The sequence below is a fragment of the Balaenoptera physalus genome, assembly GCF_965194825.1.
Source record: "Balaenoptera physalus genome assembly, chromosome: 1".
Classification (NCBI taxonomy): domain Eukaryota; kingdom Metazoa; phylum Chordata; class Mammalia; order Artiodactyla; family Balaenopteridae; genus Balaenoptera; species Balaenoptera physalus.
Genome location: NC_138882.1, coordinates 70822547 through 70843207, shown reverse-complemented (window position 1 = coordinate 70843207; position 20661 = coordinate 70822547). Strand labels below are relative to the sequence as shown.

The 20661-nt window shown below is 44.3% G+C and overlaps 1 protein-coding gene across 1 annotated transcript in view; it reads right to left on the bottom strand.

Moving 5' to 3' along the window:
• Positions 1 to 2730: 2730 nt before the first annotated feature.
• Positions 2731 to 20661, bottom strand: part of LOC309654336 (uncharacterized protein) — a gene marked incomplete at both ends in the record, with an annotated part of 436530 nt that continues 418599 nt past the window's right edge. The window contains 2 exons of the mRNA XM_082448246.1: positions 2731 to 2763; positions 2942 to 3279. Of these exons, the coding sequence (XP_082304372.1) occupies positions 2731 to 2763; positions 2942 to 3279 (371 nt within the window). The remainder of the gene's footprint in view (positions 2764 to 2941; positions 3280 to 20661) is intronic.

Here is a 20661-nt window from a genome sequence, read left to right as displayed (position 1 = left end):
GATTTGAGTCTTCTTACTCCCCAGTAGCTAGTGCTTTGGCATTTGCCCAATTACTTATAAAATGTGACTGATAATATCTAACCCATAGAATACAGCATTTGGAGTGGTTTGCGTGTTTATGTTTCTATAGGGGAATAAACTTTTCTACAAGAAAAATGTATATTTTCTGAAATAAATTAAAACCCCTTTTTAAAAAGTACCGTATCGGACTTCCCTGGTGGCGCAGTGGTTAAGAATCTGCCTGCCAAGGCAGGGGACCTGGGCTCGAGTCCTGGTCAGGGAAGATCCCAAATGCTGCGGAGCAGCTAAGCCCATGCGCCACAACTACTGAGCCTGGAGGCCACAACTACTGAAGCCTGCGCGCCTAAAGCTGGTGCTCCACAACAAGCGCAACAAGAGAATCCACCGCAATGAGAAGCCCACGCACCGCAACAAACAATAACCCCCGCTCCCTGCAACTAGAGAAAGCCCACACGCAGCAACGAAGACCAAACGCAGCCAAAAATAATTAAATTAATTTTTTTTAAAACTACTATATCCTTCTATACATCTTCTTGGCGAAGAACAGAGGGAAGGAGTGGGAGAGTGAGAAAGACCAATACTTAGTGCACATCCCTGATGCAGGTGCTCTGCTGGCTCAGATAGTTTTATCCCCACTTTACAAAGGAGGAAGTAAGCTCAGAGAGGTTTAGTAATTTTCCCAAAGCCAAACAGCTATTGAGTGGCAGAACCAGGATCTGAACCAAGTCTGTAACCTTCAAAGCCTAAGCCCTCATCACACCAAAACTCAATTAATATTTACATTTATCGAATTACATTGCAACCTGGGGAGTTCTTGGCACAGTCCTGAATAAGAGTGAGAAAGAAAGAAATAGCGTTGTTCATCCAGTCAACCAAATTTTTTTTAATGCTATTCTTGTCTGCTTACATTCTTTTTATTTATGTATGTATGTATGTATGTATGGCTGTGTTGGGTCTTCGTTTCTGTGCGAGGGCTTTCTCTAGTTGTGGCAAGCGGGGGCCACTCTTCATCGCGGTGCGCGGACCTCTCACTATCGTGGCCTCTCGTTGCCAAGCACAGGCTCCATACACGCAGGCTCAGTAATTGTGGCTCACAGGCCGAGTTGCTCCGCGGCATGTGGGATCTTCCCAGACCAGGGCTCGAACCCGCGTCCCCTGCATTGGCAGGCAGATTCTCAACCACCGCACCACCAGGGAAGCCCAACCAAAATTTTTGAAGCAGCTGCTAGATGCCTGGCCCTGTTTGGAGTTCAGCAGTGATCAAGGCAGGAAGAGTCCTGCTTTCATGAACCATGTAGTGGGGAGGAGAGACAGGTGCAACTTGGGTGAGGGATTTCACCTTGCTGGGCCTCTGTTTTCTCATCTGGAAAATGGGATGGGTGTTTCTCATTTTCTGGGATTGTCCCGCCCTCATATTCTCTGATTCCATAAGAAGCATCTGTTTTCCTGTTTCTTTAAAATTCAATCAGGCCATGAGCTGTGATGAATGTCATTAGCTGCTCCCCAAATCACTCTATTTCCACCCATTTCCTGTGATCAGGTCTTTCCCCCAACATGACTCACAATCAGTCAAGTCACAGAAGCTAAGGGGCACCCAGCAGAAGAATTCCAACCCTGGCTTCTCAGGAGCTCTGCGGTCTACCTGGCCAGGTAAACTTCACGCACCTGGCACAAGGTGGCCATCCCTGGTTTCACATCAACATGATCTCAGGCACAAACCTCCTTGTTTTTCCATTTTGTCTTTAAGTTACTTGCTGAAACAACTGCACAAATATGAAAAAGATATAAAATCAGGCATCCTCTGCCCTCAGTGCCTACTAAATGATTTTCTGCCACTTTAATGATAAAGATACAACATTTCAGCATTCCGCTGCCCTTATTATTTTTCATTTTGTTGATATTTCTACTGAATACATCTTTCAATATTTTAACAATGGAACATGTATTTAGGTTGTTCCACACATAGCCTTTGGTGGTAAGGGTTTTGTTGTTATATTTCTATTATGTTTCCTTTAAAAATAATTATCTTGTTTAAATGGATTACATCAATTTTATAGGCAAGTATCATATGATATTGATGAAATTAATACATAGAGGGCAGTAGTACAAATTGATTGGAATTGAGAGCCTCCATTAGCACACTTAAATATGAATATTATATATATATATATTTATAAGCCAAATTACATGCTGAGTGAGAGTCTCCTACTCTTTTTCACTCTCTGCCCCTCAAGCCTGTGAGAAATGGAATATTTCTTGCCATATCAGTTAAAAAAAGGATGTCACAGACATCAGCACTTGCAGCCCTCCAGTGTGAGCCGGCAGGCCCTGAGGAACTCAGGATATGCAAATACAGAATGCAGGACCCAGAGAGCTGAGGTGCATATCAAAGGAAGGATTTCAGTGAGCCCAGACGCTTGCATCTTCCCATACAAAGAAAAGCGCTACATTCCTCACCTTGGGAGAGCTGGTTTTCCTTAGTTAACAATCACCTTTTGATGTTCCCCATTACCTGCGCCATTCCCCTCCCCTGTCCCCTCCCCCCAGTACTTTAGCTCAGGGAGGAAGGAGCGCAGAGAGACTCGGCTGAACAAGGGGCCTGCGAGCCTGGGGATGCGTTTTCAGCCGCTTTCCCCGCAGTCAGGAGGAGGGGCGCTGACGCTCCAACCGGACCCTGGGCCTCCCTTGCCCCGTTTCCCCTCAGGACGCTCAGGCCGACCCACTCCCCATGCCCACCAGGCCCTGCGAGCCAGGCCGAGGGCAGGGGCGAGAGGAGGGACTGAAGTTCCCCGGGACCAGACGCAGGGGGCCGCTCTTTCTGCACAGCAGCGGCGGGTGGCAGCGAACGCCTGCCCCTCAGAAGCTGGTCTTGTGCTGACGCCCGGGCACCGGACCAGGAGGAGGGTCGGCGCCCACTTACCTGGCCTGCGGTCCCCAGGACTGTCGTGGCTTCAGCTGCCAGGGCCCCTCCAGAGCCGGCAGCCTCAGTGAGGCCGCCCTCCCCTCGGGCTCCGGGGCACTTCAGTGACGGCGGAGGGAAGAGACACCGAACCGGGAGTTCCAGCTCTGCGGAAACGTGGGCTCCGTTCTGGGCGAGGAGGTGGGACCGCTCTGCCCCCAGGCCTTCCGGGAGTGAGGGCGGCACCAGGGGAGGAGCCGCCTGCAGCCGCCAGGAGCCCTTCCGGGGGTCCTGGAGGGGCGACCCGGCCTGCGGGCCCCGCCCACTGTGGCTGCAGCCCAGGCCTTTTTCCTCGAATCCTACACAAAAAAGAAAGATACACAGTCTATAGTAAATATTCACAAATGATTGTTGCTGCTGTGCTTACTGTTCTATTAAAGGTGTAAAATCCATAAAACACTTTAAGTTCAAAGTTAAATATGAATTTTTACCTTTCTAATTATGTCTCTGCTATTCCCAACTGTGATTAATGAATCAGAGACTGTGGCATCACCAGTTAAAAATGAGCTTGAGAAAAAAATAGAACTCAGGCCCACCAGACCTACTGAATCACGATCTGCACTTTTACAATCTCCCCAGTGTACTTGTGTACCCATGAATAGTTGAAAGGTACATTTCTACCTCGACATGTCTTTTCTGTCTGAGAAATACACACATTTTATCCAGTTTGATATAAATAACACACTCAAAAATGCATATGCCTTTGTTGAAACCATCATTTTATCATTTCTTTTCAAGATAAGTATAGTCTCTACACTGGTTTTGTGGATCACGTGCCATACTCTTTTCTTGTAGTTAGAAATAAGGTAGAGAAAGTTACTTTGTAAATATATATATATATATATATATATATATATATATATATATATATATATATATATATATATATATAGTGGATAATTGAAGACAGTCTTCTAAATTAAAACCAGTTCTCTTAACTTGCTGTTTTCTTCTTGGGTCACATTATGAACTCTTCCCGTGGCCACATGGCATGTGTACTTTTAATTTCAGGGGCTGCTGACATTCCAGGATGTGGCCATAGATTTCTCTCAAGAGGAGTGAGAATGACTGGACCAAAATCAATGGGAATTGTACAGGGATGTGATTTTAGAGAAGTATAGGAACCTGCTCTCCTTGGGTGAGGATACCTTCCTTCCAGAATTCCTTATCCAACCACAGGGTTTAGAGTCCTTCATTTGTAGAATGTCTCCTGGAATCTTCTGCTTCCTACAATAGGGTTTCAGATTGCAACGTTTCAGGAAAGATTGGGAGTTTGTGGGTATAATTTATCTTATTCTTTTAAAATTGCAGCCTCCCTTTTAATATACTTTGTAACTGCTTGGGATGTGTCTATATGAACTGTGTACTATATGCTTCTGTTATAGTCCTTACAATATTTTTTTGCCTTATTTTCTGTAACAATTTTCCATGGATTCTTTGGGCTTAAGGTATACTAAAAGGGAGACTGCAATTCTGGGACTTCCCTGGTGATGCAGTGGTTAAGAATTCACCTGCCAATGCAGGGGACCCGGTTCGATCCCCGGTCCGGGAAGATCCCACGTGCCACGGAGCAACTAAGCCAGTGGGCCACAACTACTGAGCCTGCGCACCACAACTACTGAAGCCGGCGTGCCTTGAGCCCGTGCGCCATTTATTTTTTGGAGAATAAAACCGCCTCTGAGTGATTAAAATTTAGACCAACTAGTCAAAATCCTTTATCACCTGTTCTTTTAAACCACTGATCAACGGAACAAGTTTTACTAGGGATAACAGTGTGATTGTATTCTGGAGTTCATATGGGCAATGTGGTTTATGACCTTGATGCTGGATCACGACATTTCAATGGTATAACTGCTATTAATTGTCTGTTTGTTCAACGATTAAAGTCTCACGTGATCTGAGTTCAGACTGGAGTCATCCTGGTTGGTTTCTGTCTATTGCAGATTTCTTCCAGTATGAAAGGACAAGAGCAATTCGGCTTACTTTACAAAATGTCTTCAAACTAAATGATGATATAATCTATATTCAATTAATTTATACATACCCTACTGTAGAACAGAGTTTGTTACGGTGGCAGAGCCCGGTAATTATGTAAAACTGAAACCTTTATCTGCAGTGGTTCAAGTCCTCTTCCTAAGAATATGTTTATAATCAACATTCTTTCACAAATTACCCAATTTAATTCACCATAGCATTCCTCATATTAACTAAATGGAGAATCCTAGGCTATATACAAATCCAGAAAGGGCCAAGAATCATCAGCCCCCATGGATTATTACAACCCATTGCTGAGGCATTCAAATTACTTATTAAAGAACCACTATGTCCATCAACATCATCAATTTATATATTATTGCCCCAATGCTAGCCTTAACCCTGGCTCTCACAACATGAATTCCTCTTCCCATATCTTATCCACTAATTAATATAAATGTAGGCATACTATTTATATTAGCCATATCACACCTAGCCATCTATTCCATCCTCAGATCTGGATGAGCTTCACGTTCAAAATACTCACTCACTGGAGCTCTAGGGACAGTAGCACAGACAATCTCATATGAAGTAATGTAACAGTTATTCTATTCTCAGTCTTACTGATAAATGGATCATTTACACTTTCAACAGTAATTATTACACAAGAACACCTATGACTAATTTTCTCCTGACCCCTACCCAGAATTTGATTATCTCCGCAGTAGCAGAAATCCAATGAAGCCCCACTTGATTTAACAGAAGTAGAATCAAAACCTGTATATGTCTTCAATGTAAAAAATGTAGCAGGCCCATTCACCCCGTCCTTCCTAGAGAATATGTCAATTTCCCTATAATAAACATTTCCACAACAATCTATTTTTAGGAGCATTTGACAATCCCTAGGTGCCAGAATTATAGATTCTTTCATCTTGTGAATATAGTTTTTTTTTAATAATTTTTATAGTTTTACTACCTTTAAACAAAATGTACTCCATTGCTGTGGAATATTCCTTCATAGGAGCGTGCATGATTCATTTCTGCATCCGCTTGTGATGGCCTTCAAGTTCTTTCAGGTTTGGCTCCTGTGGCTGCAGAGTCCATGTCCGTGTGTCCTGGTGCAGGGCTGGTGGGTTTGTGTTCAACTGGGAGGAGCACTGTGGGTCTGTGTGCACGGACTTCGCTATCTGAGGCCCGATTGTTTCAGAAGTGGTTGCATCCCCCCCGCTGCGTACCAGGCTTTCCATTGCTCCACATCCTGCTGATATTTGATACTATGTCTTTCATGTCTGCCATTCTGGTAGGTGTATGCACAGTATTTTTCTTATGGCTTTAATCCCTCGGTTGTTAGTGAAGTTGTGCATCTTGTGGTATTCATGGACTATTTCCTGTTGTTTTTTAAAAAGTTTTTAAAATTGTGGTCAAATACACATAACATAAAATTTACTATCTTAACCATTTTTAAGTGCACATTTCAGGGTCAAGAAGTAATTCGCACTGTTGTGCAAACCTGACCGCCATCGTCCTCCAGAACTTTTTCATCTTGCAGAATTGAAACAGTCCCCATTAAACACTCACTCCCCATTGTCCCTCCCTCAGCCTCTGGCACTCAACATCCTACTTTATGTCTCTATGTTTCCGACTGCTCTAGGGGTCTTGTATGAGTGGATCAAGCACTGTTTGTTTTTTGTGTCTAGCTTACATCACTGAGCATAATGCCCTCAAGGTTCATCCCTGCTGCAGCCCGTGTCAGAATTGCCTTCCTTTTTAGGCTGAATAACATTCCCTTGTATTGATGGACTGTGTTTTTCTTCTCCATTCATCCATTAGTGGACACATGTAATATCTACATTCATTTCTCCTGTCATAATATTTGTGGAATAATGTCAGAAAGTCCTATGAATCAAAAGTCATTTGCCATTAACTTTTTTCTTAAACTTTGTATTGTGAAAAACATCAAAGCTAAGAAAAGGGAAAAATACATGTCAGCTTCACTTGTGTTCAGGAATTAATACTTTACGGATTCACTTTATTCCCTGTGTGTGTGCTATGCTTGTGCATGTGCCTGTTTGCATACATATGCTGTGAATGTGCACAGGTATGTGCACTTGCACATGTTAGTGTGTCCATGGGCATATGCGTGCATGTGTGTTCATATGCTAGTGTGTGAATATATTTGTGCTGTGCACGTGCATATGTTTGTGTGTGTCCTGTGCCTGCCTGTGCGCACACCTGTGTGTTTGCTGGAACCACTTGCACTTGCAAGTTGGTTGCAGACTGAATTGTGCCCCAGATATATCCGCACGCAGCTGCTCCAACAATCCTGCGTAGCCACGTAAAGGTCACAGATCTCAGGGATTTAAATGGATGGAGCAGGATGTCCTGACACAGAGTCTCTCCTCCAATGACTGTCACCGTCTCAGTAACTTCTTTCACACCTTCTTTAAACACCATTCAGGGTCCAGTTTAGACCCCCATTACATTCAGTCACCTGCCCCAGGTCCCCTAAAGCAACAATGTCACAGTTGGGGAGCCCGGCCAAGTATGGGGGTGCCCCTCCTGTTGGCCTGGCCTCCAGGCCCTGCCCTTGGCTCCTGTGTTTCCATCTCTCAGCCAGGCCCCGACTTGGATGGGGCCGCCACCTCTTTCCTCACAGGGTCCCATCGCCCAGTCAAGGGGGTTCATTCTCCCCAAACACAGTATTAGGAGTGGGGGGGTGGTGACAGTCCCCACTGGGTCTCCTTCATGTGAGACCCTGTGCTGTTGAAAGATCAGGCACCCTGTCCTCGGGGGTGGGGGGCTGGGGTGTGACATGTGTCCCACGATGGGCAGGCGGGTCCCCAGGTGGGGCGAGCCAGCGTGCAAGGAGTTCCGCGGTAGGTTCTCCTCTCCAACGGCTTCTGTGCCCCTACATCTCCCCGTGCCTCCCCTGGAACACAGCGCGGTGCCTGGGACGGGAACCATGGGAGCCGTCAGCCACCGCCCCCTCTACACACACACACACACACGCACACGCACACGCTGCAGGGAAGCAGGACCTGAGTGTAGGGTTCTCAGCAGCCCTGAGCGCCACGCCCGGAATCGGCCAGCCGAATGGACAGACCGGATCTCCCGGCCCGGACCATGCAGGACTCTCCTGCCTGGGCTTCCAGTGTGATCACCTCCTTCTGGAAGCCTGGGAGGCTGGAATCAGGCCACTTCTTGTCTGTCTTGGCAGCAGACTGGGCTGCACTCTAAGAAGTTCGTGGCTCACCCATGGATCCTGACCATCAGGTGGCCAGAGAAATTGGGAACATTTCCGTTTTGCCTGTTGAAATGTTTAATGACAAAGATTTTGTTCAGTTTCCTGATGTGGGTGTCCAAAGATGAGAGACCCATGTGTGTGATCTGTACGTCCTATGAGATCAGCCCTAAGCTAGTTTAAACATGATCAAGTTCTGTCTACATGGTAGATTTAGACCTCTGCATGTCTTGTCTACCGAATATGTTTAGAGCTGACCATGTGTTGTCTATAATAAGAAGATTTAGACCTGACCATGTTCTGTGTACGCTAGGACTATGGGGACCTGGGTAGAGACCCGGCCTGGCCTCAGTACTGGGAAGCTCCATGCCTGCATCTGAATGTCAGTGCTTAGATGTCTGGGGTCTGGAGCTGAGGTGGGTTTGTCTACGTAACAGCCTCTCCTCTGAGTGTGGTGACCTGGTCCTCCCAAGGGTCAGTGCTATGGTCGGGGCCTTAGTCTTAATCCCTGCAAGGTTCACCTTCCCTGGGGCTCGTGGAGAATCCTCAAGGAGGCTACCTGGCAATAATTCCAATTTACCAGCACGTGCATGGTGCATAGGGAGGCAGGTTTAGCTGGTGAATTGATTGCAGGGCACGCAGATTGGGCAAAAGCCCGATAGGCAGGTTTAGCTGGTGAATTGATTGCAGGGCACGCAGATTGGGCAAAAGGCCGATGGGTAACAGCTGAGGCTGCTGCTGAGCACTCCTTCCAGTCTACCGTCCCTACTCAGCAGAGTCCAGAGCTGCCCCTCGGCTTTCAGCCCTGCTGTCCTGTGAGTTTTCTCAACATGTAAGTGAGACGAGAAAGGACTGAGCCTGCCAGCGCCAAGGTCGTGTGTTCAACTCTAGCCTGAAAGCTTTAAAAACAGTTAAAATCACACAGAACCAAAGTGAGAAGAGGAGGACTCCTGTGGGACAAGTGTGGGGAAAGGAGACCCACCTGACACTTTTTCCCATCCCAGGAGGTCCCAGGGACCCAGCTTGTTTCCACATTGGGGGAGCCCCCTGCAGAGCCATGGTGTCCTGACCAAGGGGACGTGTGACCCCAGGTGCAGGGTCTGGGGAGGTGAGGTCACCCTGGGACTGTGGACATGTGACCCAGGTGGAGGGGTATGGGGAGGTGGGTCACCCTGGTGAGTGTGGATGTGTGACCCCAGGTATAGGGTGCGGGGACTGTGTGGGTCTCACCACACATGCATGGGTCAGGATCACAAGTACGGGGAGACCGCATATGCGCTCTTTGCCTGCAGTGTGTCCTGTCCCCTTTGAGATTTCCAACCTCTGCATTAAGGGTGTTGCCCTGATTAACCTGTGGTTCCTTTTCTTCTCTTCATCTTGTCACAATCATATGAGGTCAGACATGTTTGAGTGGGTTGCTGCTCTGTGTTCTGGTGAGTGACAACACTTGGTGGTATCATATTAATATCATAGCATATCATATGTCTAATCTATGGGGGTCACCACTGCCTGGGTCCCCCTGGACAGAGGTCAGGTGAGCACAGACTAGCCCCCCCCCAAGAATGGTCTCCCACGTGCTCTGTGAGGGTACCGTGATGGCCCCTAAGGTAGGGGACTGTGTCAGGGCCTCTGACATTTGTGATGAAGGGGAGTCGAAATGGAATCTCAATTAACAAGACATTATTTTAAGAATTTATTTTAAGTGAAATAAAACACACATCACAAAAAAACAAAAAAACACACACATCACATACCCTTTACCATCATCACCATTTTAAGTGCACGTTTCTGAGGCATCAGATATATTCACTTTCTCGTGGAGCCATCACCCCCACCCCTAGAACTTTTCATCTGGCAAAACGAAAATTCCACAACCATGAAAGTCTCACTTCCCATTCCCTCCCACTGCCCCTGGCACCGATATCCACTTCAGTCACTGAGTTGTCCACTCCAGGGCACCCACTGGAGTGGAATCCTGCAGTGTTTGCTGATGGGTCATTTTGGAAGAGCTGACTTTCAGTCTGAAGCTCTGCCTGTTTGCATCTGAAGATTCTGCATTTAAGGAGAGGGTGTATGAGGAAGGGGGTGTATGAGGGACAAAGGTGTCCGGGGTGCAGATGCCAGGACCTGACCAGCTGCCTGTTGGGTCCTCTGGTCCCATCTCTTGGTCTGTGCCTCATCTGCATCATCACTGTCCCCACTGGCACCCCTGGGGTGTTGTTGTCTGAGTGAGACTCCCCTGGTGCCCCTGCTCTCCTCCCCTCCTCCTGCTGGTTGGGGAGGGAACTGCTTGTTGTGTGGTCTGTACTCCTGAGGCACGAAGGACCCTGTGGCATGGACCTGCAGAGTGTGGGATGTGATCCCAAGAGCATGGGGCCCACATAGGACACAACATCGGGGCGTGACAAGTGCTAGGGCTGCCTCATCACTGACAGGGAATGTTGTGCACATCCTGCTCGGGAGGGTGTGGTGGGTGGCCTGGGACCCTAGAGGCCCCATTCCTATCCTGGAGCTTGGAGAGTGCATCCACATGGGCTCCAGAATCACCCCCATATCTCAGCCATATCCCTCTGTCCTGTCTTTGAACTCAGGAAAACGAGCTCTCTTGTCCACAACATAGGCCTGGTCCTGTTGGTACTAGGATTCTTTAAGTTAGGCGTCCTGGGATAGCAGCTCTTTTTAGGTCTGAGAAGGAACAACTCAGGAGTGTACAACAATTTCAGATGAAACTAATATTCAATGGCTATCTCTAACTATTCGGTTGTTGACTTCTATTAGTCATTATTCTCCTGGTTTTAGCTCTGATGTGGGGATTTCAGAGGAGTCAACATTTAAATCTTCATAATCTGTGTATTTGTAGCTTCAGTATCATTACTGACCCATAGTTTTTTATGCTTTGGGAAGAGTTATTCATTTCATGTGTCATGTAAAGGATTCACAATGATGATAGGGCAATTAAGAGTACAATAGTGGCTAGTAAATTGTTCACATTTTCTCTACCTGTGCATCTATTGTATGCAAGTGAGTTAGTTTAGATGTCAATATTAGTGAAATGATATAGAGGACTAGAGAACTTATTTTAAAAATCACTATTCATGTGTGATGATGAAAATGTAAAAGTTCTTCCATAATCGGTGATGTTGTATCTTGAGAGCCTAGATGAAATTGATATGCCTTAGTGATATACAGGATTTTAGCCTATGATTTAACTTTGACAAAGCTACATCACTTTTTACTTTTATCTCATTTATTGAGAAAGACATAATTGTTATGGTGTTGGCTTGAAACTGGTTGAAAAGGACTTGAGTCCTTCCTTATTTTACATTTACATAGGTAGGATCTTGAAACATAGGATATGGTGAAGGACATTCGTGTAACCATTCTAGGTTAGGAGTAGCAGTTTCCGCTGCTAAGACTTCTCGTTTAGACGCAAATGCTTTTCAAAGTATGAAGATTATTAGCATTACTGCTGCTACTGAGATGAATGAGCCTAAAGACAAAATATTTCATGTTGTGTGTGCCTCAGGGTACTCAGACTAACGTAGTGACATCCCTGAGAGGCCACGAAAGTGCTGCAGGAAGTCATATTTACTACTACAAATATACTTGTGAAGTGAATTTTTGCTCATGCTGAGTTAACTGTATAACCTGAGAATAGTGGGAATCAGTGTAGGAAGCCTCCTATAATAGTGAAGACTGCTCCCATGGACATTAGGTCATGGAAGTGTGCTACTACATAGTATGTATCCTGGAGGACAATGTCTGCGATGAGTTGGCTAAGATGATTCCTGTCAAACCACCTACTGTAGAAAGAAAAACTAAAGCCTAAAACTCATAATATAGTGGGAGGTCATATAATATTACTTCCGTGAACAGTTGCTAACCAGGGACTTCCCTGGTGATGCAGTGGTTAAGAATTCGCCTGCCAATGCAGCGGACACGGGTTTGAGCCCTCGTCTGGGAAGATTCCACATGCCGCGGAGCAAAAAGCCCATGCACCACAACTACTGAGCTGCCCTCTAGAGCCCACAAGCCACAACTACTGTAGCCCACGCGCCTAGAGGCTGTGCTCTGCAACAAGAGAAGCCACTGCAATGAAAAGGCCGCACACCGCACGAAGAGTAGCTGCCGCTCAACGCAACCAGAGAAAGCCCACGTGCAGCAAACAAGACCCAACGCAGCCAAAAAAAAAGAAAAGAAAAAGAAAAATTAAATAAAGAGTTGCTAATCAGCTAGATGCTTTTACTCCTGTAGGGATAGAAGTAATTACGGTAGCTGATGCAAAGTATGCTCCTGAGTTGACAGCTATCCCTATGGTAAACATATGATGGGCCCACAAGAGAAATCCTAAAAAACCAGTGAACATGACTCATACTAATCCCAATTAGCTGAAAGGCAATTTTTGTCCTAAATAGTATGTAATGATATGTGAGTTTACAACAAACCCTGGTAGGCCATGAATACAGACTTCAGGGTGAGCAAAGAGTCAAAATAGGTGTTGGTATAGGATTCAGTCCCCTCCTGCAGGGTCAAAGAAAGTAGTGTTTAGATTTCTATCTCTTAACAATATGGCAATTCTGGCTGCTCGGACTGAGAGTGGTAATTATAGTAATATGGCTATAGTTGGGAAAGATTAAACAAATACTGGTGTTTGGTATTGAGATATGACTGCTGGTTTTGTATTAAAGACTATAGTAATAAAAGTAATAATACCAAGAATTGAAGAGACACCTGCTAAATGTAAGGAGAAAACAGTTAGGTCGACAGAGGCTCCTGCATGGGCCAGATTGCAGGCTAGAGCTGAATACACGGTTCCACTGGTACCAGAACCAGCTTCTACTACTGGTGATATGAGTAGGAGTAAGAATGATGGGGGAAGTAGTCAAAAGTTTATATGATTTATTGGGGGAAATGCTACTTCAGGTGTCCGAGTTATTAGTGGTCCAAGTCAGTTTTCAAAGCCTGCAATCATAATGGGTACAACTATAAAGAAAATTATTACAAGTGCAGGGACTGTTATGACTACCTTACAGGTTTGGGCATCTCCAAGTAGCGCTCCAGGTCAGCATAGCTCAGCCTGGATTAATATACTTAAGGTGCTGCCTGCTACTCCAGCTCAAGCACCAAATAGTAAATATAAAATGCCGATATCTTTGTGATTTGTTGAAAATAATCAGCAGTGTATGAACAGAGGTAAAATGACTGAGTTAGCATTAGACTCTAAATCTAAAGACAGAGATTGAGCCCTCTTTCTTGCAAACCCTGTGGTGAATCAACTAAGTGAATTGTAACTTCAGAGAAGCAGCTTCAATTCTGCCGGTGATTTTCCTGCCTTTTTTTCTCTTTTTCTTTCTCAAATGAAGGAGAAGTAGACTGAAGCCAGTTGACTAGAGGATTTGCCTGTTAACTAAAGTTTCCTGGGGTTAAAACTCATCAATCTCGTAAAAATTTGGCTTAAATACAATGTTTGCTTTACATTCAATTGATGTAGAATAAAGTCTTGCAATCCTTATTTTTAGGAATTAAGTAAATTTTACTCGTTTAGGGTTTTGAAAGCTCTTGGTCTGAACTAACCTAAATTCCTAGTCCAGCACCAATAGAATGGGTGTTGTGTGTAGTAATCGTGTGGGTATTAGGATTGGTAATGATAGGAAGGTTATTTCTTTGTATGTTCAAATTGTTTTGTCTTTGTGTTGTTTAATGAAGGGAATATAGTTATTGATGTGGAGTATGTTAGCTGCAAGTAGAAATATATGCTGAGGACTGCTATGATGGCTATTAGTGTTGGGAGAATGATGTCATTTTTGTTATCTCTTGGATAATTATTCATTTGGTTAAAAACCTTGATAGTGATGGGTGATGTCCTAATGATACTATAATGGTGAGGAAAAGGATTGTGATGGGAGGTGTTTTATCACATGTGTGTGACAATGATACTCTTGTACATGATCTGGGCATAAATAAGAAGAAGATAGTGTTGTTATGATATAAATTAGTATGTTTAGGATTGTTATAATCTGAATATACATTATAATAGCTGTTATTCATCCTATATGGGCAATTGATGAGGAGGCTGTAATTTTTTCCAGGTGAGTATGGCGAAGTCTGCCTCAGCCTCCAGCTATGATTTATAATATCACTATGATTAATAGTTTATTTAGGTTGATGGATGGTGACATGTGGTATAAAACTGATAGGGGTGCAATTTTGTGATGTTGATAGCATCAGGTCTGCTGTTCATGGGATGCCTTGTGTGACTTCAGGCACTCAGAAGTGAAATGGGGAAAGTCCTATTTTTGTGACAAGGGGCGATTGTCATGAGGGTGGATGCTGCTGGATTAAAGATTTTTGTTATTCATTGTGTTCTTTGACCAGAGTATATTAGATTAATGATAATAGCCATTATAAGTAGTATTGATGTGGTGGATTGTTTTCGGAAATATTTGTTGGATGCTTCTGTAGCTTATGGGTTCATGTTTTTTATTAAAATGGGGATACCATTAACCAGTGTGAGCTTGTTATACAATTATATTTCCTGAGATAATGGTCAGTAGAATGATAGTAAAAAACAATGAGAGTTTATTAGCACAGGAAGGATATACAAAAACATTTTGTGGGTATGGGCCTGAAGCTTACTTAGAGAGCCTTACTATATAGCATGTGGTGTCATGTGGTAGCATGGAGAATGTAAAATTCTTTGGAAGAATTCAATTCCAGGAATAAGAGCATTGAAACCTCTATGAGTTACTCTATCAAAGTAACTGTTTTGTCAGACATATTTCTTAAGTTTGCTGTGGGTTGCCTGGTATGATGACAGGTAGAGGAAACTCTCATATACATAGGGCTAATGTTAGTAGTAAAAAAACTTTTTATAAGAGTTGTATATGTTGATCATATCAAAATTGTGGGTAAGATGCTCAAATTCATAGAAAGGAGATTTTTAGATGTATTTTAATGATGACTTGGGCTGTATATAATTCTGGCGCCTAGGGACTGTTGAATGCTCCTAAAAATAGATTGTTGTGGAAATGTTTATTATAGGGAAATTGACATATTCTCTAGGAAGGACGGGGTGAATGGGCCTGCTACATTTTCTACACTGAAGACATATACAGGTTTTGATTCTACTTCTGTTAAATCAAGTGGGGCTTCATTGGATTTCTGCTACTGTGGAGATAATCAAATTCTGGGTAGGGGTCAGGAGAAAATTAGTCATAGGTGTTCTTGTGTAATAATTACTGTTGAAAGTGTAAATGATCCATTTATCAGTAAGACTGAGAATAGAATAACTGTTACATTACTTCATATGAGATTGTCTGTGCTACTGTCCCTAGAGCTCCAGTGAGTGAGTATTTTGAACGTGAAGCTCATCCAGATCTGAGGATGGAATAGATGGCTAGGTGTGATATGGCTAATATAAATAGTATGCCTACATTTATATTAATTAGTGGATAAGATATGGGAAGAGGAATTCATGTTGTGAGAGCCAGGGTTAAGGCTAGCATTGGGGCAATAATATATAAATTGATGATGTTGATGGACATAGTGGTTCTTTAATAAGTAATTTGAATGCCTCAGCAATGGGTTGTAATAATCCATGGGGGCTGATGATTTTTGGCCCTTTCTGGATTTGTATATAGCCTAGGATTCTCCATTTAGTTAATATGAGGAATGCTATGGTGAATTAAATTGGGTAATTTGTGAAAGAATGTTGATTATAAACATATTCTTAGGAAGAGGACTTGAACCACTGCAGATAAAGGTTTCAGTTTTACATAATTACCGGGCTCTGCCACCGTAACAAACTCTGTTCTACAGTAGGGTATGTATAAATTAATTGAATGTAGATTATATCATCATTTAGTTTGAAGACATTTTGTAAAGTAAGCCGAATTGCTCTTGTCCTTTCATACTGGAAGAAATCTGCAATAGATAGAAACCAACCAGGATGACTCCAGTCTGAACTCAGATCACGTGAGACTTTAATCGTTGAACAAACAGACAATTAATAGCAGTTATACCATTGAAATGTCGTGATCCAGCATCAAGGTCATAAACCACATTGCCCATATGAACTCCAGAATACAATCACACTGTTATCCCTAGTAAAACTTGTTCCGTTGATCAGTGGTTTAAAAGAACAGGTGATAAAGGATTTTGACTAGTTGGTCTAAATTTTAATCACTCAGAGGCGGTTTTATTCTCCGAAAAATAAATGGCGCACGGGCTCAAGGCACGCCGGCTTCAGTAGTTGTGGTGCGCAGGCTCAGTAGTTGTGGCCCACTGGCTTAGTTGCTCCGTGGCACGTGGGATCTTCCCGGACCGGGGATCGAACTGGGTCCCCTGCATTGGCAAGAGAATTCTTAACCACTGCATCACCAGGGAAGTCCCAGAATTGCAGTCTCCCTTTTAGTATACCTTAAGCCCAAAGAATCCATGGAAATTTGTTACAGAAAATAAGACAAAAAATATTGTAAGGACTATAACAGAAGCATATAGTACACAGTTCATATAGACACATCCCAAGCAGTTACAAAGTATATTAAAAGGGAGGCTGCAATTTTAAAAGAATAAGATAAATTATATCCACAAACTCCCAATCTTTCCTGAAACGTTGCAAACTGAAACCCTATTGTATGAAGCAGAAGATTCCAGGAGACATTCTACAAATGAAGGACTCTAAACCCTGTGGTTGGATAAGGAATTCTGGAAGGAAGGTATCCTCACCCAAGGAGAGCAGGTTCCTATACTTCTCTAAAATCACATCCCTGTACAATTCCCATTGATTTTGGTCCAGTCATTCTCACTCCTCTTGAGAGAAATCTATGGCCACATCCTGGAATGCCAGCAGCCCCTGAAATTAAACGTACACATGCCATGTGGCCACGGGAAGAGTTCATAATATGACCCAAGAAGAAAACAGCAAGTTAAGAGAACTGGTTTTAATTTAGAAGACTGTCTTCAATTATCCCCTAATATATATACATATATATATATACATATATTTTTTATTTTTTTACAAAGTAACTTTCTCTACCTTATTTCTAACTACAAGAAAGAGTATGGCATGTGATCCACAAATCCAGTATAGAGACTATACTTGTCTGGAAAAATGATAAAATGATGGTTTCAACACAGGCATATGCATTTTTGAGTGTTTTATTTATATCAAACTGGATAAAATGTGTGTATTTCTCAGACAGAAAAGACATGTCGAGGTAGAAATGTACCTTTCAACTATTCATGGGTACACAAGTACACTGGGGAGATTGTAAAAGTGCAGATCGTGATTCAGTAGGTCCGGTGGGCCTGAGTTCTATTTTTTTCTCAAGCTCATTTTTAACTGGTGATGCCACAGTCTCTGATTCATTAACCACAATTGTGAATATCAGAGACATAATTAGAAAGGTAAAAATTCATATTTAATGTTGAACTTAAAGTGTTTTATGGATTTTACACCTTTAATAGAATAGTAAACACAGCAACAACAATCATTTGTGAATATTTACTATAGACCGTGTATCTTTCTAACTTTTGTGTGTAGGATTCCAGGAAAAAGGCCTGGGCTGCGGTCACAGTGGGCGTGGACCCCGGGCCGGGCCACCCCTCCAGGACCCCCGTTGAGGCCGTACGCTCCTGGCGGCTCCCTCCCCCAGCGTCCCCCTCCCTCCCGGAAGGCCTCTGGGCAGAGCCGTCCCACCCCCTGCGCCCAGAACGGAGCCCGCATTTCCGCAGAGCTGGAACTCCCGGCTCGGGGTCTCTTCCCTCCGCCATCACGGAACTGCCCTGGAGCCCGAGGGGAGGGCGGCCTCAGTGAGGTTGCCGGCTCTGGAGGGGCCCCGGCGGGCGAAGCCGCGACAGTCGTGGGGACGGCGGGCCAGGTAAGTGGGCACCGACCCTCCTCCTGGTGCGGTGCCCGGGCGTCAGCGCAAGACCAGCTTCTGAGGGGCAGGGGTTCGCTGCCACCCGCCGCTGCTGGGCAGAAAGAGCGGCCCCCAGCGTCTGGTCCCGGGGAACTTCGGTCCCTCCTCTCGCCCCTGCCCTTGGCCTGGCTTGCGGGGCCTGGTGGGTGTGGGGAGGGGGGTCGGCCTGAGCTTCCTGAGGGGAAACGGGGCAAGGGAGGCGCAGGGTCCAGTTGGAGCGTCAGCGCCCCTCCTCCTGACTGCAGGGAAAGCGGCTGAAAACGCATCCCCAGGCTTGCAGGCCCCTTGTTCAGCCGAGTCTCTCTGCGCTCCTTCCTCCCTGAGCTAAAGTACAGGGGGGAGGGGACAGGGGAGTGGAATGGCGCAGGTAATCGGGAACATCAAAAGGTGACTGTTAACTAAGGAAAACCAGCTCTCCCAAGGTGAGGAATGGAATGCTTTTCTTTGTATGGGAAGTTGCAAGCGTCTGGGCTCACTGAAATCCTTCCTTTGATATGCACCTCAGCTCTCTGGGTCCTGCATTCTGTATTTGCATATCCTGAGTTCCTCAGGGCCTGCCGGCTCACACTGGAGGGCTGCAAGTGCTGATGTCTGTGACATCCTTTGTTTACTGATATGGCAAGAAATATTCCATTTCTCACAGGTTTGAGGGGCAGACAGTGAAAAAGAGTAGAAGAATCTCGGCATGTACTTTGGTTTACATATAGATAATATTTATACTTAACTGTGCTAATAGAGGTTCTCAAGTCCAATCAACTTGTACTACTGCCCTTTATGTATCAATTTCATCAATATCGTACGATAAATGCGTATAGAATTCACTTAATCCATTTTAATAGGATAATGATTTTTAAAGGAAACATAATAGAAATATAACAACAAAACCTTTACCATTAAAGGCTGGGTCTGGAACAACCTAAATAAATGTTCCATTGTTAAAATATTGAAAGATGTATTCAATAGAAATATCAACAAAATTGACAAATAATAAGGGCAGCAGAATGTTCAAATGTTCTATCTTTATCATTAAAGTGGCAGAAAATCATTTATTAGTAGGCACTGGGGGCAGAAGATGCCTGATTTTATATCTTTGTCATATTTGTGCAGTTGTTTCAGCAAGTAACTTAAAGACAAAATGGAAAAACAAGGAGGTTTGTGCCTGAGATCATGTTGATGTGAAACCAGGGATGGCCACCTTGTGCCAGGTGCATGAAGTTTACCTGCCCAGGTAGACCGCAGAGCTCCTGAGAAGCCAGGGTTGGAATTCTTCTGCTGGGTGCCCCTTAGCTTCTGTGAGTTGATTGATTGTGAGTCATGTTGGGGGAAAGACCTGATCACAGGAAATGGGTGGAAATAGAGTGATTTGGGGAGCAGCTAACGACATTCATCACAGCTCGTGGCCTGACTGAATTTTATAGAAACAGGAAAACAAATGCTTCTTATGGAATCAGAGAATATGAGGGTGGGACAATCCCAGAAAATGAGAAACACCCATCCCATTTTCCAGATGAGAAAACAGAGGCCCAGCAAGGTGAAATCCCTCACCCAAGTTGCACCCGTCTCTCCTCCCCACTACATGGGTCATGAAAGCAGGACTCTTCCTGCCTTGATCACTGCTGAACCCCAAAAAGGGCCAGGCATCTAGCAGCTGCTCCAAAAATTTTGGTTGACTATAGGAACAATGCTATTTCTTTCTTTCTCACTCTTATTCAGGATTGTGCCAAGAACTCCCCAGGTTGCGATGTAATTCGATAAATGTAAATATTAATTGAGTTTTGTTGTCATGAGGACTTAGGCTTTGAAGGTAACAGACTTGGTTCAGATCCTGGTTCTGCCACTCAATAGCTGTTTGGCTTTGGGAAAATTACTAAACCTCTCTGAGATTATTTCCTCCTTTGTAAAGTGAGGATAAATCTATCTGAGCCAGCAGAGCACCTGCATGAGAGATGTGCACTAAATATTGGTCTTTCTCACTCTCCTACACCATCTCTCTGTTCTTCCCAGAGAAGTTGTACAGAAGAATATAGTACTCTTTTAAAATAGCTAACTAATTAATTTGTTTTTGGCTGCGTTGTGTATTCGTTGTTATGCACAGGCTTTCTCTAGTTGCGGCAAGCGGGGGCTACTCTTTGTTGTGGTGCGTGGGCTTCTCATTGCGGTGGCTTCTCTTGCTGCACTTGTTGTGGAGCACCGGCTCTGGGCGCGCGGGCTTCAGTAGTTGTGGCCTGCAGGCTCAGTAGTTGTGGTGCATGGGCTTAGCTGCTCTGCGGCATGTGGGATCTTCCCTGACCAGGGCTCGAACCCATGTCCCCTGCCTTGGCAGGCAGATTCTTAACCAATGTGCCACCAGGGAAGTCCGATATAGTACTTTTTAAAAAGGGGTTTTAATTTATTTCAGATTGTGTACATTTTTCTTGTAGAAAAGATTATTCCACTATAGAAACATAAACACGCAAAACCACTCCAAATGCTGTATTCTATGGGTTAGATATTATCAGTCACATTTTATAAGTAATTGGGCAAATGCCAAAGCACTAGCTACT